Source organism: Ursus americanus, chromosome 11 (genome assembly GCF_024610735.1).
Source record: "Ursus americanus isolate L20-20 chromosome 11, mUrsAme1.1.p, whole genome shotgun sequence".
NCBI lineage: Eukaryota > Metazoa > Chordata > Mammalia > Carnivora > Ursidae > Ursus > Ursus americanus.
Window position 1 is genome coordinate 62,329,325 of NC_142137.1, and position 14,066 is coordinate 62,343,390.

Consider the following 14,066-nt stretch of genomic DNA (forward strand, 5'->3'; position numbering starts at 1 on the left):
TTCCCCAATCAATATCTAATGCCAAAAATTGCTCTGCCTTAAAAATATTCAGAATCTGACCATTTCTCACTATCTCTCCAACTACCACCCTGGTTCAAGCCACCCTACGTGGATTATCTAACCCAGTCTCTATTCTCACATAACAGACAGGGTAATACCATCATTCCTCTGGTAAGAAAGTAGATGGGAAAAAAACACTATAATATGACAGGGAAAATCAACAGTGCCAAAAGCACAATTAAGGAAAGTAAGGAGGTGCAAAGAAGCAATACTGGGGAAAAAATAGGAGCTTAACAATAGGCGTGGAAAAGATTATCAAAGAATATTTTTAAATATCTTGAACAATTTTATGCCAATAATTTTGAAAATTTAGTCAAATGGACAATTTCCCAGTAAGTATGAATCTGCATTACTGACCCAATTTAAATTCTGAAAGCCTGAATATTTCTAATCATTTTTAGGGGCTGGGAATACAACAGGAAAAAAAACAAGCAATAACTCTTGCCCTTATGGAGTTGATACTACAGTACAGGAAATCAAGCAGTAAATGAGATACATAATTAAAATAGCAGTTGAGATTCAAAAAAATGCCAAAGAGAAAAATCAAACAGGGAAGAGGGAAAGGGAGTTGCAATTTCAAAGGGGTGGCTGAGAAAATGTTGACTAAGAGGTGACTTTTCAGTACAGGCCCAAAGGAAATGAGGAAGAATGTACTGAGACAAATCAATGGGAGAATGTTTCAGGCCAAGGACAGAGAACATTCCAGAGCAGTGGCAAGGGCAAAGGGGTTTGAGATGGGAATGTGCTTGCCTGTTTGATACCATCTTTTCAGTGAGGTTTCACTGACAACCTTAGTTAAAATTGCAACACCCCTAATACTCTCTGTCCTTTGACTTTCTAACCTAATATATAGTTTATTTTATTACTCAGTTACATTTATTATTTCTTATCTACCTTCTCCTATCAGAAGGCAAATTGCATGAGTGTAAGAATTTTTGTCTGTTTTTCTTACGGGTGCATCACAAATGCTTAGAACATCAGTTGCACATAGAGAGTACGCGGTGAATATTTGCAGAAAGACCAGGAAAGAAGCCAAAGGAGTAGAAAGAAAACAAGGAAACCAAATGAAGAAAGTGGTTCAAGGATGAGGAAATAACTGTGTGAAATGCTTTTGATAGGCGAGGTAGGATGAGGACTGAGAACCGACCACTGAGTGAAGAAGAAGGAGGACTTTCAGGAACTTCACATGAATAGCATGGCAAGAGAAAGCTCAACTGGAATGGATTCTCAAAAGAACTGGAGAAGAGAATTCTGAAACCAAAATGAGCACAGATAACTCTTTCAAAGAACTTCATTGAAAAAGGAAGGAGGGAAAACGGACAATAGCTGGAGGGGAGGGGGGCGTTAAGAAAGACAGGTTTTATTATTTAAATTTTATTTATTCTTTTTTAAAGGAGTCTTTAAGATGAGAGGATTAACAGCATATACTTTATGTGGGTGGAAAAAATCCAACAGAGAGAGGGAAAAAATTAAAAAGGCAAGAACTACAGGAATTGTTTACTGGAGAAGAGCAGGGAGGATGGGATCTCATACACATGTGGAGGGGCTGGTCTCAGCTCAGAGCACAGATGGTTCATCCCTAGTAACAGAAGTGAAGACTGAGTATTCGGGCACAGATGCATGTAGGTGGGTTGATGTGGTCGTGGGAGCTTGCGGAAATTCTTTTTTGACTGCTTCTATTTTCTCAGAGAAATAGGAAGCAGTGTCATCAGCTGGGAGTAAGGATATGGGAGGAGGTGTGGAAGATTTGAAGAGGCAAGGTATGGAATAGTTGTCCCCAAAATAAAGAGGCGATGGAGTCGGGAAATGCCTTTGGAGTGCCAGGCAGCATTAGCGACCCAGCTGGGTTAGTCATCTTGCCTGGGGGTGTGTTTCTCTGCAGCCACACTCAGCTGCATATGTGTAGGAGGGGACTAGGCAGAGAGTGGGCTATAACCAAGGTTGTGTTTTAACCAGGCCCACAAGACAAAGGAGACCTGGTCAAGACAATTAGTGTGTGTACAAGTGGTGACCTTTACTGATTCAGCATTGAATTTAAGCAGAAGACCAAGGGAAAGGATGACACGAAGAGCATGAAAGGCAGTAAAATCATGGATTACAGGGCACAGAGGCCATGCAATTTGGAGTCGGGGTTAAAATTGTTTGGACAGTGAGACAGATGCTTGAAAAAGAGATCGTGGAGGGGTTTCAGTTACTGGTGATGGCAAATTCTAGACTATGGCTATGCCTTGAGGGGCTAGAAAGGTATAGGATGGGATCACTGGAAGACAGGAGATCAAGAAACTAAGAGGCCCGGTTATTGGCAGGATCATCTATGGGTTACTGAAGTTATTAAGAATTATGGCATGCATTGTCATACAGGAAATAAAAATTTCAAAACAGAAGGGGAAGTGATCTAGGTAGGGTTTGATGACTACAAGAAAGATGGTTAGTAGCTGGTAGAGTTTGACGGCTATTTTCATGATTTCCTTAGACTGAAAGCCTTACTTGGCCAAAGCAATACTACAGTAAAAATTAGTAAGTTTAATTACTCCACATGTATTACATGCAATATCTTTGTGGGCATGGTTTAAGTTTAGTATTTAAAACCATCTGGATTCGGGACACCTGGGGGGCTTAGTCGGTTAAGCATCTGCCTCTGGCTCAGGTCATTTTCCCAGGGTCCTGGGATTGAGTCCCACATTGGGCTCCCTGCTCAGCAGAGAACTTGCTTCTCCCTCTGCCTGCCGTTCCCCCTGCTTGTGCTCTCTCTCTCTCCCTGACAAATAAATAAATAAAACAATCTGGATTATCAGCTACGTGACCTTGGGCAAGCACTTAATTTCTCTCTGCCTAAAGTTTATTCATCTGCAAAATAAGGATAATAATACCTGTCTCACATCCTACATGTCAAGTGCTTAGCAAAATTAAGTACTTCAGACAGAAACATGGCTAACTACTTAATTATAGTTAGCTATGACTATATTTATTACCTTCCTAGATAACTAAGCATAGGGTATCTGGAAAATAGAAAAGCTAGTAAAGGTGTATCTTGCTTTTCAGAATAATATGACCCTACCTAGATACAAGTTAATTAAAAAAAAAAAAAAACTTTGGTAGAACAATTTATAAAATGACCTCTTTGCAAAAAAATATATTTTAAAAATATCTGAATCCAGTTTTCAAACACTGATTATGTATTAAGTAATGAACAACTGTCCTGTGGTATATATATATATATATATATATATATATATATATATATATATATATATATATATATTTTAAAGAAGATGTGAACAATGCAGAAAACCAAAAATTCTAGATCTTGATAGCATATCTAAGTATTCATGGCAAAAGCCATCCTTACTTACAGACTGGGATAGGAAGATAATATTCTAAAACATTCTTGCATATGTATTGATGAGTCCTATATTGTGCTCTTTTCAATGTATACATTGCATTTCCAAGTGAGCCCAATATACCAGCACAAATTAGTGATACCAAATTGATGGGCTGATTTTTCTGCTATTGAAGGGATTTAGAATTTTAGTTATCTCAACAATGATTCAAATTTCTCACATCATCAAAGCTGATCTTATTATAGACATCTAATAAATATATTTTAAATGAGTGAGAATTGATGTTATAACTGACAATGACATTGTTGAATGACTCTACTACTTTAAGTGCCTGTGCCCAGACATAGTACGAGTTCCTCACTCAGTAAAAAAGATCATTCTGGAGATCTGCCTTGAACCTAGTCTTCGCCCTTACCTGCCTCTGCTTGCTTCCTGTTGTCTGCTCACTGCGTTTCCCAGGTTTCTCTTTAGTCCTTTCTGATTTTTAGTCTCAGATAAGCATCTCCTCTGACTCCTCCCACTCCCCTTTTCTCTACCCCATTTCATTTCTGGTTTTTATGGTTGTTCACTACACTTCAGCAAAGGGACGGCTCTGGCTGTACACTCGGTGGTTGGCACAGGATTACTCTCTCAAGGGAGCCAGAAGGGTCATGAGGAGCCCGGAGTCATAATCACTGAGAGATACACTGACGGCATGTGCACATTCTACTTAAAACTCATTCCTTAGCAGGGCTTGCTTCAGCCTAGAGTGTGCAGCGAATTAAGATTTCCGCTAAATCTCATCACCTAATAAATAGCACAACTAATATTGTAGGGCATTTTCTCTAAGGTGGAGCATGGCACCTTCACCCCTTGTGTGTAAAGCCAGCACACAGTAGGCCCTCAGTGTATCTTTGCTGAATTAACACATTTAACCCACAATCAATACACACTCTACATTTGATTTTAAAACCCTAAGGTGACTTCTTTTGTATGAAATATTCGTATCGGTTAGACATCACTGAGATTACTACATGATGCATGACACGGTATTTATGATGAATTGCCAATTCGTAAAGGTATCACTTGTGTAACACTGTTTCAGCATTTCCCCCTATTTTTAATATCCTGGGAATCACAACATGGACATAGCCTAGGCTTTTCTGCTTCTAGGAAGCCTTAACCCTGGTTCAGTCCCAGAAAAACTTTTGTGATTTGATCTCCTTTCATCTTCATAGATTGTATAGACCATCAGGCCTGGACTTTATGTGTGTGTATCTCCACCCATGGAACGGGCCCCAAGTCATGCTCTTACCTAATAAGCAGATTCTAAGGAGTTTTCTGTGTGTTGGTGGTGGTGGGAAGGGGAGAGGCTAAGAGATAATCGGCAAAACTTTAGTGCCCAGAGGTACTGATTATAACTGAAGAAGGGCCAAGAATAAATGCAGGAAGGACCCCAATTGTGCAAGGACACAAAATCTTGTGTCCCTCTTGCTTGGTGGTTGAGTCTGGATTGAATGAATTGAGTTGAGAGGGCCTGGAACTAAAATCACATGACACCTCCGTACCTCTATATTTCTAGTTCCAAAAATAAGGTCCCAGAGGGGCATGAGACAAAACCTGCCATGAATTTGCTTTACAATTTGTTCAAGAATATATAACAGTCTATTTCCTTGAAGCAGTGTTAAAAATACTAATATTTTGGCAGAAAATACATATAAGCTATAAATTGCCCATATGTGGTCATCTCTACTTGTCTGTTTTCCACACATATAGTAACCCCTACCATGATACAGTAAATGTGGTACACAAATTCAACTGCACAAAATGCAGGACTGAGTTTAATGTGATGCTGATGAAAAACAGCATTTTTATAAGTCTGTACTATCACAAAACACAAAGAGGAAGGATGTTAGAATTTGTATTAAGCACAACTGATTTGCAGTAAGCTGAACAAGTCACAAATAACTAAAAAGTCATCAAGGCCTAATCCCGCCACTTCCTAAAATAAGCACCCTCCCTCAACCCCTGCCCTGTCATAGCATAGGACATAAGAACTTGGCAACTTGGCTTGCCCTTCCTTTGAGAATGGAGATGAGAATGAGGTCTGAAACCAATGGCCAACCACATTATTATACAAATGTGTATGGTCTGTGGGCTTACCTTTTGAAAAATAACATAGAGAGACAGCAATAACAAAGATAACCGCAGACGGAATACCACAGAACTACTGGAAAATACCTCAGAAAATAAATCTCCTGGAACTGTCAGTCACAGGCATGGGTGAGAGAAGTGCGACATCTCTGAACAGGTAGGAGTGATGCCTGAGAGACCCACATCCGTGGAACGTCTAAACAGCCACGTCCCCAGACCACACTAGGACTGTCGTGCCAGAAGATTTCCCCACCAGAACTTTTACCTTGTGTTGCTCGCGTTTTCGTTGTATTGTGTTGGCTGTTTCCTCATGGACCTGCTGAATGGTAATTTCCTCTCTCAGCGCCACCTCTGCTCTGTATAACCAGGCACCTATGGTGCCCAGAGGTGCAGGGAGAGATTTATCAAGCTGTATATGCCAATCAAAGAGCTGAAACACAAAAGTAGAAAAACATAATTATCTTTAATACAGAAGACAATTCCTAAAACTCCCCAAAATGATTTCTAAAGCCTACAGAAGGGTTTAAGTCAATAATTTCAGGTTAACTTAATAAATATCAAGGAAGAAAATATCTGTGTTCTGAATTTGATATTTGAGAATGAGGAGGAAATTATAGTTCCAAGCAAATTTTGAGGAAACCTAAAATACATCTTAGACATGGAAGGACATTATTGAGAGCTTAAACAATTTTCTTCTTATAGGAAGAGCATAAAACCCCTGCTGATTTTCAATTTGGCTTTTCCTGAAAGGGAAGGGACTGGGTTTGTAGAGATGTTCAAGGAAGCAGCTGTTATACACTGGCTGATGTGTATCCTTTAAAACCTCCCACATGAGAACAGGTCCAGAAAAATCAGGGTCATCCAGTCATCGCTGGAGGAAGTGGAATATTCAGGATTCTTTCTATGATAGTACAATTTCTAACTATTTCTTCATTCTACCACTTTGTCCAATTCTTAAGCAGTGTCTCCTGAATTACTGGAACATCAGGTGGGATAGGTTGAGGAGCATGGAACTAACTTATTCTCTGGTAGAGTTTGTGGGGAAAAGATTAGATTATAAAAAATGAAGAAAATAGGGTAAGTTCAAGGCAAACATTCCCATTAGTGATAAAAGTTTCAGAGGTTTTGAAATCTTGGCCTTTAAGATTGCAGAATATTAACATGAAAATTTTTGAGCAGTTTTCCTTCAGGTTCACAAAGGATCGGATAAGAAGATTTGCTTAAATTAAAGACTGTAAAAATGAATGTGCATAGAGGAGGATGACCAACTGTTGATGAAACCTGGTTATAGACTTTAGAGAAACTGCTGAGGCTCCATTCTTGGGAGAGTCATCTCTTCTAAATGACCCAGAATGGAGTGTTTCAGGATTTCAATCCATCATCTACTTAACAGGGAAACTATGTGTAGGGCAGGCAAAGCAGAAGAGTTGTTAAGCCAAGTACTTCCACTAACTTAAAGGAAAACTCCCATAGGTAAGCCTTTCCTTCCTCAGACAGAGGATGGGGGACCAGATGAAAAATCACTGTCCAGAAAAACATGATGGAAAATGTGCTTGACTAAATTATGCCAGCCTTAATGAAACTAATCACGAAGAGAACTTACCCTGGAGGACACTCTGTCCCAGGATTGTTTTACCAACGCTTGGTCAAGTGACAGTTTACCGTCTCTGTGTACTGGTTGTATTAAATGTTCAATCTGTTTCCTTTTTATTTCATATTGAACTCTGAAGTGCTTAAATGACTAAAGAGGGAAAAGAGCAACAACATGGAAATGAGTCAAAAACACCAAACGCAAAGGAAACCGCATTTCCTAAATAACAACCCTTTATATTGGGGATAAACTCAATATATGTTGTTGTTAATAATGATGACAGTCATGATAGTGATAGCAGCTACTGTTCCCTGATGATGAGCTTGGTACCATGCTAACTCCTCTCTACACATTATTCCTCTGGCTTTCTCCATAACCCTACAACAGCCTGTTACCATAGGAAGCCCAGAAATAACTTGACAAGAACAAGTAGTAGAGGCAGGACTAAAACCTAAAATTTCTCATTTCTAGTTAAATAATCTATATGCCAGTTCATGCATATCAAGAAAAAATAGTAAATAGGAATATAAGCCTATGCTAATAATCAAAATAGTTGCTTTACTTCAAAGTACCAAATAATTTAGGCTAGAAATTATATATATCCAAACAATACTGATTTAAAGATATCTGAATTTGTGTTTAGGTACGCCAGAGTAAAGAGGTTTACTTAAGGGACCTCAATTATATAATAATATTTTGCTTTATCTTTATGGGATTAAAATATTAATTACTGTATCATTTCTTTTATCATGTGTTTAATATAAATTTGTAATATGTAGTCTAATACTAACCTTAAGAAGTAGTGATTTTAATTAAAGTTCTACATTTTATATTAAATTAACATATCCTAAAATAAGACTCCAAGTCCAAATATGAATTGAAAATACCTCTAAAATGTGCAATTATGTTAAGGAACATGGGAATGTCCCTACAGAATCTAGCAGGTAACACATTTGAAAGAATTTGTCAGAGTAAACAAACTTGTAAGTTCACATGAAGAACACTGGAGGGAGACGGTGAGTAAATATTTTACAACAATTTTTATCTTCCATTGCCTCTAACTTAACGTAATTTAAAAATACCAAAACATAAAATTGATCTTCAATTTTGTTCCACAGAATTCTATGCATGAAAAAAACAGGAAAATGAACTATTGACTGATAAGTAGAAACAGAAAATGCTGATTATGTAAGGAACACACAAATGAGGAAAATGTTCCCTATGTTCAGATTTCAGATGGTCCCTAAACCTTTTTTAAGAGACAGCTGATCATCTTTGGCCTAAAAGGAGTGTTTCTGTTTCATACTTCTTTAACTCTTTGTTTTCCATTTATATAATAACATCTGTACAACAGGTAACTTCATAATTTGGACTTGATTTTTTTATAATCTATACCCGAACTAAAACTCACCAATGGTCTAATAAGTATATACACACTGTTCTTGGATTTCTATTCTCAATTAACTGGTTTAATCATTTTTTAATGAAGCTCATCCAGAAAATTACTTTTTTGAGAAAAAAAGATTATATTGAGCTTCAAAGCAAATAACATATAAGCATATACACATTGCTTTGCCATGTTCAACAAATATAATATTGATGGCATCATCCAGCTAAATTCGGGCACACTTTATAGATATTGTTACATAAAATCTGCACACTAAAGCCAACAGCTAAACCCTTTATCATCTGCCATGTTGAGTCTCATATCATTGCCCCCTCGTATGTAGTAAAACCGACTGAAATGTAATGTAGACTAGAATATGTTATAGTTTGGCCACTAAAATGCAATGCTATTTTAAATACGAGGAAAACAGCAATGCTGCATACAATGAATCACAATTTAATGGGAAAACCTAAGATTTTGTGTCTGAGAAGTGAAAATTGAAGGCCAAAATCCAAGTAACGGCAGTATAAGGAAACTGGGGGAACTACAGCAGCAACAACCCTGGCCTCAATTTGAGAGCGACAGTGTCAAAGCAGGCAGTTCGCAATAGGAACGGATCCCTTTAATGGGCCCACCCCAAAGAGTCATGTCGCAAGCCTTTATTAACTGCGGCTTATTCGATAGTAGTTTTCAGTTTGGCACTGAAGTCATCTTTCGGTGGAATTTTTTGTTATGTGACATCTAGAAGATCATGAGCTGTAGAAAAACAATGACTAGACGTTGGTGTTTGGGGTCATCTATAAGACTCGGAGTTCCAGAAAAGTCATGAAGGCTCAGGGCTCTATACACAGGATGGACACACACAATTTAAAACTACTAATCCCACCTCTCAGTATATACCCAAAGGAAATGAAAACAAGATACTGAGGAGCTATCTGCACTCCCTTGTTTACTGCAGTATTATTCACCACAGCCAAGATACGGAAACGATCTAAGTGCCCATTAATGGGTGAATGATAGGAGATGTGATAGACAGATAGATAGATCGATAGATCGATCTACAAATATCATGAGAAAGAAGGACATCCTGCTACTTGTGACAACACAGATGGACCTTGAGGACATTATGCTAAGTGAGATAAGGCAGACAGAAAAAGACAATACTGTGACATCACTTATATGTAAAAAAGTCCAGATCCATAAAAACAAAGAAAATGGTGGTTAGCAAGGGATGGGAGGTGAGGCTGGGGAGATAGGAAAGATGTTATTAAGTGTACAAACTTGTAATGAGTAGTAAATAAGTCCTAGAGTGAATATAGATAATAATACTGTATTATATTCATGAAACTTGCTAAAAGACATGAATTTAATTATCACAACCACAAAAAAGAAATACTTCTGCAATGTGACAGAGGCGTTAATTATCCCTACAATGGCAATCATATTACAACATATAAATGTCTTAAATTCTTTAAAACTACCTATTTACACAGAAATACAATGATTAAATTACATGCAAACTTAAGATAACATATATTATTTCTTTAAAGATTTTTCTCAATATCATTCGAAAGATTGAACATAGATTAAATGACATATATTAATATTATTCATAAAAAGGATTTTAAGAAATTGAAATCTTTTTTCATACATTACCTGATATTTATCTTGCAAATTTGATTCTGTCATTTGTGCCCTTGTCAAATCTCTTTCAAATTGTTCTATCCAAACTTTTGTTTCCTTCAAAATTAGCCTGTCTTCTCTCTAGAAACCAGCAGACATTACAATTTTATCAGTAACTATGCATTGATTTAATTGCTGATTAATACCTGGATGGTTCTAGACTGCACTGGATATTTAATAAGTTCCAATGGTCTCTGAAAAACTTCTCTCTCTCCTCTCCCTCACCTCTTTTGGAGAGTAAGAGGCAAAAGTTAATTCTAGAAAAATAGCTCAATTATCTTGCTAAATACTGAAATGATCTACCTCCATTTTTTTCCTCAAGAAACAGTAATTTAATCAAGAAAATGTGCTCAAGAGGGAATGTCCTAAATACAAAAATATTCAGAAAGAACAATGGCTGGAATAGAACTGAAAACATAGGCCTGGGGGTGCTTCTTAACCCAAGGTCATTTGTATCCCAGAGGACCATTCCAGATGAGAAAAATTTTGACTGAATCCAAGGAGTTACAATCACAGTAAAACTGTGGACTAGTATATTTAAAAATGCTATTCAGTATTATAACAGAAGCCCCACTATGACAGAAAATATTTATTTTGTTTGATACGGTATTACTAGACCCTGGTAACATACAGCACCTATAAAATAGTTACCAAAATATTTCCTGAAAGAATGCATCCAGGCTACTACTCACATCTCAAACATGAAAAAAAAAAAAAAAAAAAAACCCAGAGATTTATATCATTGTTTCCACAAATAATAACAAGTCATTCTAGCATTGATTTAGTGAAAATATCCTAATTTTTCCACAAGATTTCTTATCTGTTAAGAATGTCAAAGTAATCAAAAACACATTTAACATGGTTCTTGGCACTTACAAAGAGCTTCCAACTACAGCTTCTCACTTGATCACAGCCCTGTGACACAGATGAAGTGACTGATGACAGTTAAATGGCAGAGGAGACAGAGTACTGGCCGTGGAGGCGGGCAAAACTGGTTCCAAATTCTGGTTCTGACAAGTATCAGCTCTGTGACTTTGGACACATCTTTTTTTCTACTGCTGTGCCATCACTTGAGTAGACATCATACACTGCTTCCCCGGTTTGGGGAAGAATTCACGATAACCTGTGCAGCACACCTAGCACCGAGGCTGGCCCACAGTGCTGTCATGATCCACGCCCTCTCTTTCTTTCCAATCTTGCAAAAGGAATCCTGTCCTGCCTGAATACATCTTTCCCTGGATAATGCCTTCTTCAAAGCTCAGCTCAGACACAACCTCTCTAGAAAGCTTTTTCTGACCCAGAAGTCTCAAGGGGGTGTCTCTTCTGTGCCAGTGGTTCTCACACGGTGGTGTGCACTAGAATCACCTGGAGGGCTTCTGAAAACTGATTCCTGGGCACCACCTTCAGTCTTCCTCGGCTCAGGATGTCTAGGGTGGAGGCCAAGAATCTGTATTTCTAAGAAGCTTCCAGGTAAATCTAATGTTGCTGGTCTAGGGACCACATTTTGAGAACACTTCTCTGATCCTATAACAACCTGAGCTCAAATATTCACTGAAAAAGCACTATTTTGTATTGTTCACTTAATCGTCTCTTCCCTTCTACCCATAGTACAAACCCCTTATGTATCTTATTTTTCTCTAGCCTAACACAGTGTCTGGTACCCAGTCTCACTCAATATATAATGGTAGAATAAATGTTTGGTAATATAGGTAAGTAAAGAAGGAAATGGAACAGGAGCCCCAAACTCCAAAGCTTTAGCTTTTCTTAAGATGGCTCCTCTGAATGAACAGATAAATGTGACCAAGGCACATGATTTATTGACTGGTTGACCATCATGCCCATAAAAGCACAAATGGCATATTCTTGGGAGCTCAGAGGAACTAAATGCTCTTAGTTTACCTCCAAGGTACCAGAGGCCAATGTGACCACTAAGTGCGGGGGGGAAATCATCAAAGTGAGCATGGGACCTCACTGTGAACCTCCAAGGACCTGTTTCTCACCAATTGAAATTATTTCACAAAATCATCTGAGACAAAGGATTATGTTCTTAAAATAACTTCATTAGAGTTCATCTAGTAAATGACTTTTCTACTGGTGGGGCAGGTGTCAAGCAAATGGCAATAAGGGAAGAAGCATGTAGCTATTCATACTCAAGATTCTCCTTGTAAGAGGAGATATTGTAGAAACAATATTTAGATTCCCAGAGCCCATTTAGTCTAGGGGCTTTTCTTCAACGGTTAACTTTTATATGCATTCAAAGACTTGGGGGTCTATTTGCCTATAGAAGACTACCTAAACTCCAGGCAGCTAAATTGCCAGTATTCTCATGACTTTTTCTCTCTTTTTCATTCAAACATAAACACAGGCATTTTTATATGTTCTGTAGTATGTTTGTGTGTTCATCAGCTCATGATTCATGGAGCATGAAATAAAAATTAATTTAACATTTGATACAAAATTAGTTACTTTTAATTCTTATTCCAGTGTTGGCATAAAGTCTACTTTGTTGATAGTTCCTTAACCTCAGGCCTTGATGGAACATAAAGAAGGATGGAAAAAGTACAGGATAACTTGAAATTGGGAAAGAACTTACAGTCATTAATTCCACAAGTGTATCTGAGCACTTACCACATGTCACGAACTTTACTAAATAAGCTATATGACCAAATACTGAGCAGAAGAGATGTGATAAAACTCAGGATATGAGCTAAATGAATACTTGCCTTTTTTCAAATAAATATTTCCGACTTGATATTTTAACATACAAAAATAAATCTTTAGCTTTATTTTTTATTTTTCATATCACATGTAAAGAAACCACAGTTATTGTAAATTTTTCCTTTTATTAGTGCTATTAAGCGTTATTAAAAAGAAATTAATTGATGCTATCTTATAATTAAAGATTAGTCCATGGGAGTGGCTTAGACTATAACTGACATTCAATAACACTTACATATGTTATTTACTCTATTAGAGAGGAAAAGGAAATGACAGAATTAATGCATTAAAAGAAAAGTGTATATAAAGACAAATACATGCAAAGGGATGGCTAATAAGCTATGCAATGTAGGATGTTTGAAAGAGGTCACTGATTCAAGATTATTTAAATCTTACCTTAAAATTTTGGATAGAATTTGCAAAAGATGGAAAACCTGGAAGTATTTCCTAACAATATGAAAAGATAATATATAGAAAAATAATATAAATCAGGGACAAAAATTATATAGGAAACAAGAAAAAAAAACAATGGAGATGCATCTGTCCATAAATAAATAGATGATAATTTTAAGGGTATGGTTACTTTAAGAGATTTTCATAACTTTTGAAAGCATCAAATGTTCAAACCCAGTAAGGCAATATAGTATTCTAGCATTTGATGTTTTGTTTTAATTTTTGGCAATATTTACATCTTACAAATATTTATAGCTTGAAATATTAACCATTTTAAATGGTGAACTACGTAGAGAAGAGGTATATTAATTCATTTCTTTTCTCTTAAATGCACTGATAAGATGGATCTCTGTACCCCTATGCCAATTAAGATGGTGCTGTGCTTCTGAAAACAGTCAGTAGTTGTTGCAATGAGAGAAGGAATGAGTGAATAAATAACTGAAAGTTTAATAGCTTACACAGATGAACTAATAGGCGCATTTTATTTATTTCTGATTGAGTGCTAATTATTCGAGAACACCTTTAGGGAAAAAGTTTATCAGTTTTATTGGTTGGAGTAAGAAAGGCATGGCAATGTCTATTTCCAATAAGAAAATTAGATTTAAAAATCATATCGATAAAGTACCTAATTTAAATAAACTCATAAACAGAATACAGCAATCAAATTCACCAAAAAATGGAAGCCTGGGAGACACGTTGT

At 37.0% G+C, this 14,066-nt stretch overlaps 1 protein-coding gene across 12 annotated transcripts in view; it reads right to left on the reverse strand.

Annotated features, from left to right (window-relative positions):
- The window catches only part of SYNE1 (spectrin repeat containing nuclear envelope protein 1), a 443,290-nt gene that overhangs the window by 299,550 nt on the left and 129,674 nt on the right, over window positions 1–14,066 (reverse strand). For 11 of the 12 annotated variants that reach the window (XM_045805374.2, XM_045805377.2, XM_045805375.2 and 8 more), the window contains exons 10-13: window positions 13,310–13,360; window positions 10,169–10,276; window positions 7,138–7,275; window positions 5,800–5,964 (exon numbers count right to left, since the gene is read on the reverse strand). In XM_045805374.2, the coding sequence (XP_045661330.2) occupies window positions 5,800–5,964; window positions 7,138–7,275; window positions 10,169–10,276; window positions 13,310–13,360 (462 nt within the window). The remainder of the gene's footprint in view (window positions 1–5,799; window positions 5,965–7,137; window positions 7,276–10,168; window positions 10,277–13,309; window positions 13,361–14,066) is intronic. The other variant, XM_045805371.2, reaches the window with a different exon arrangement.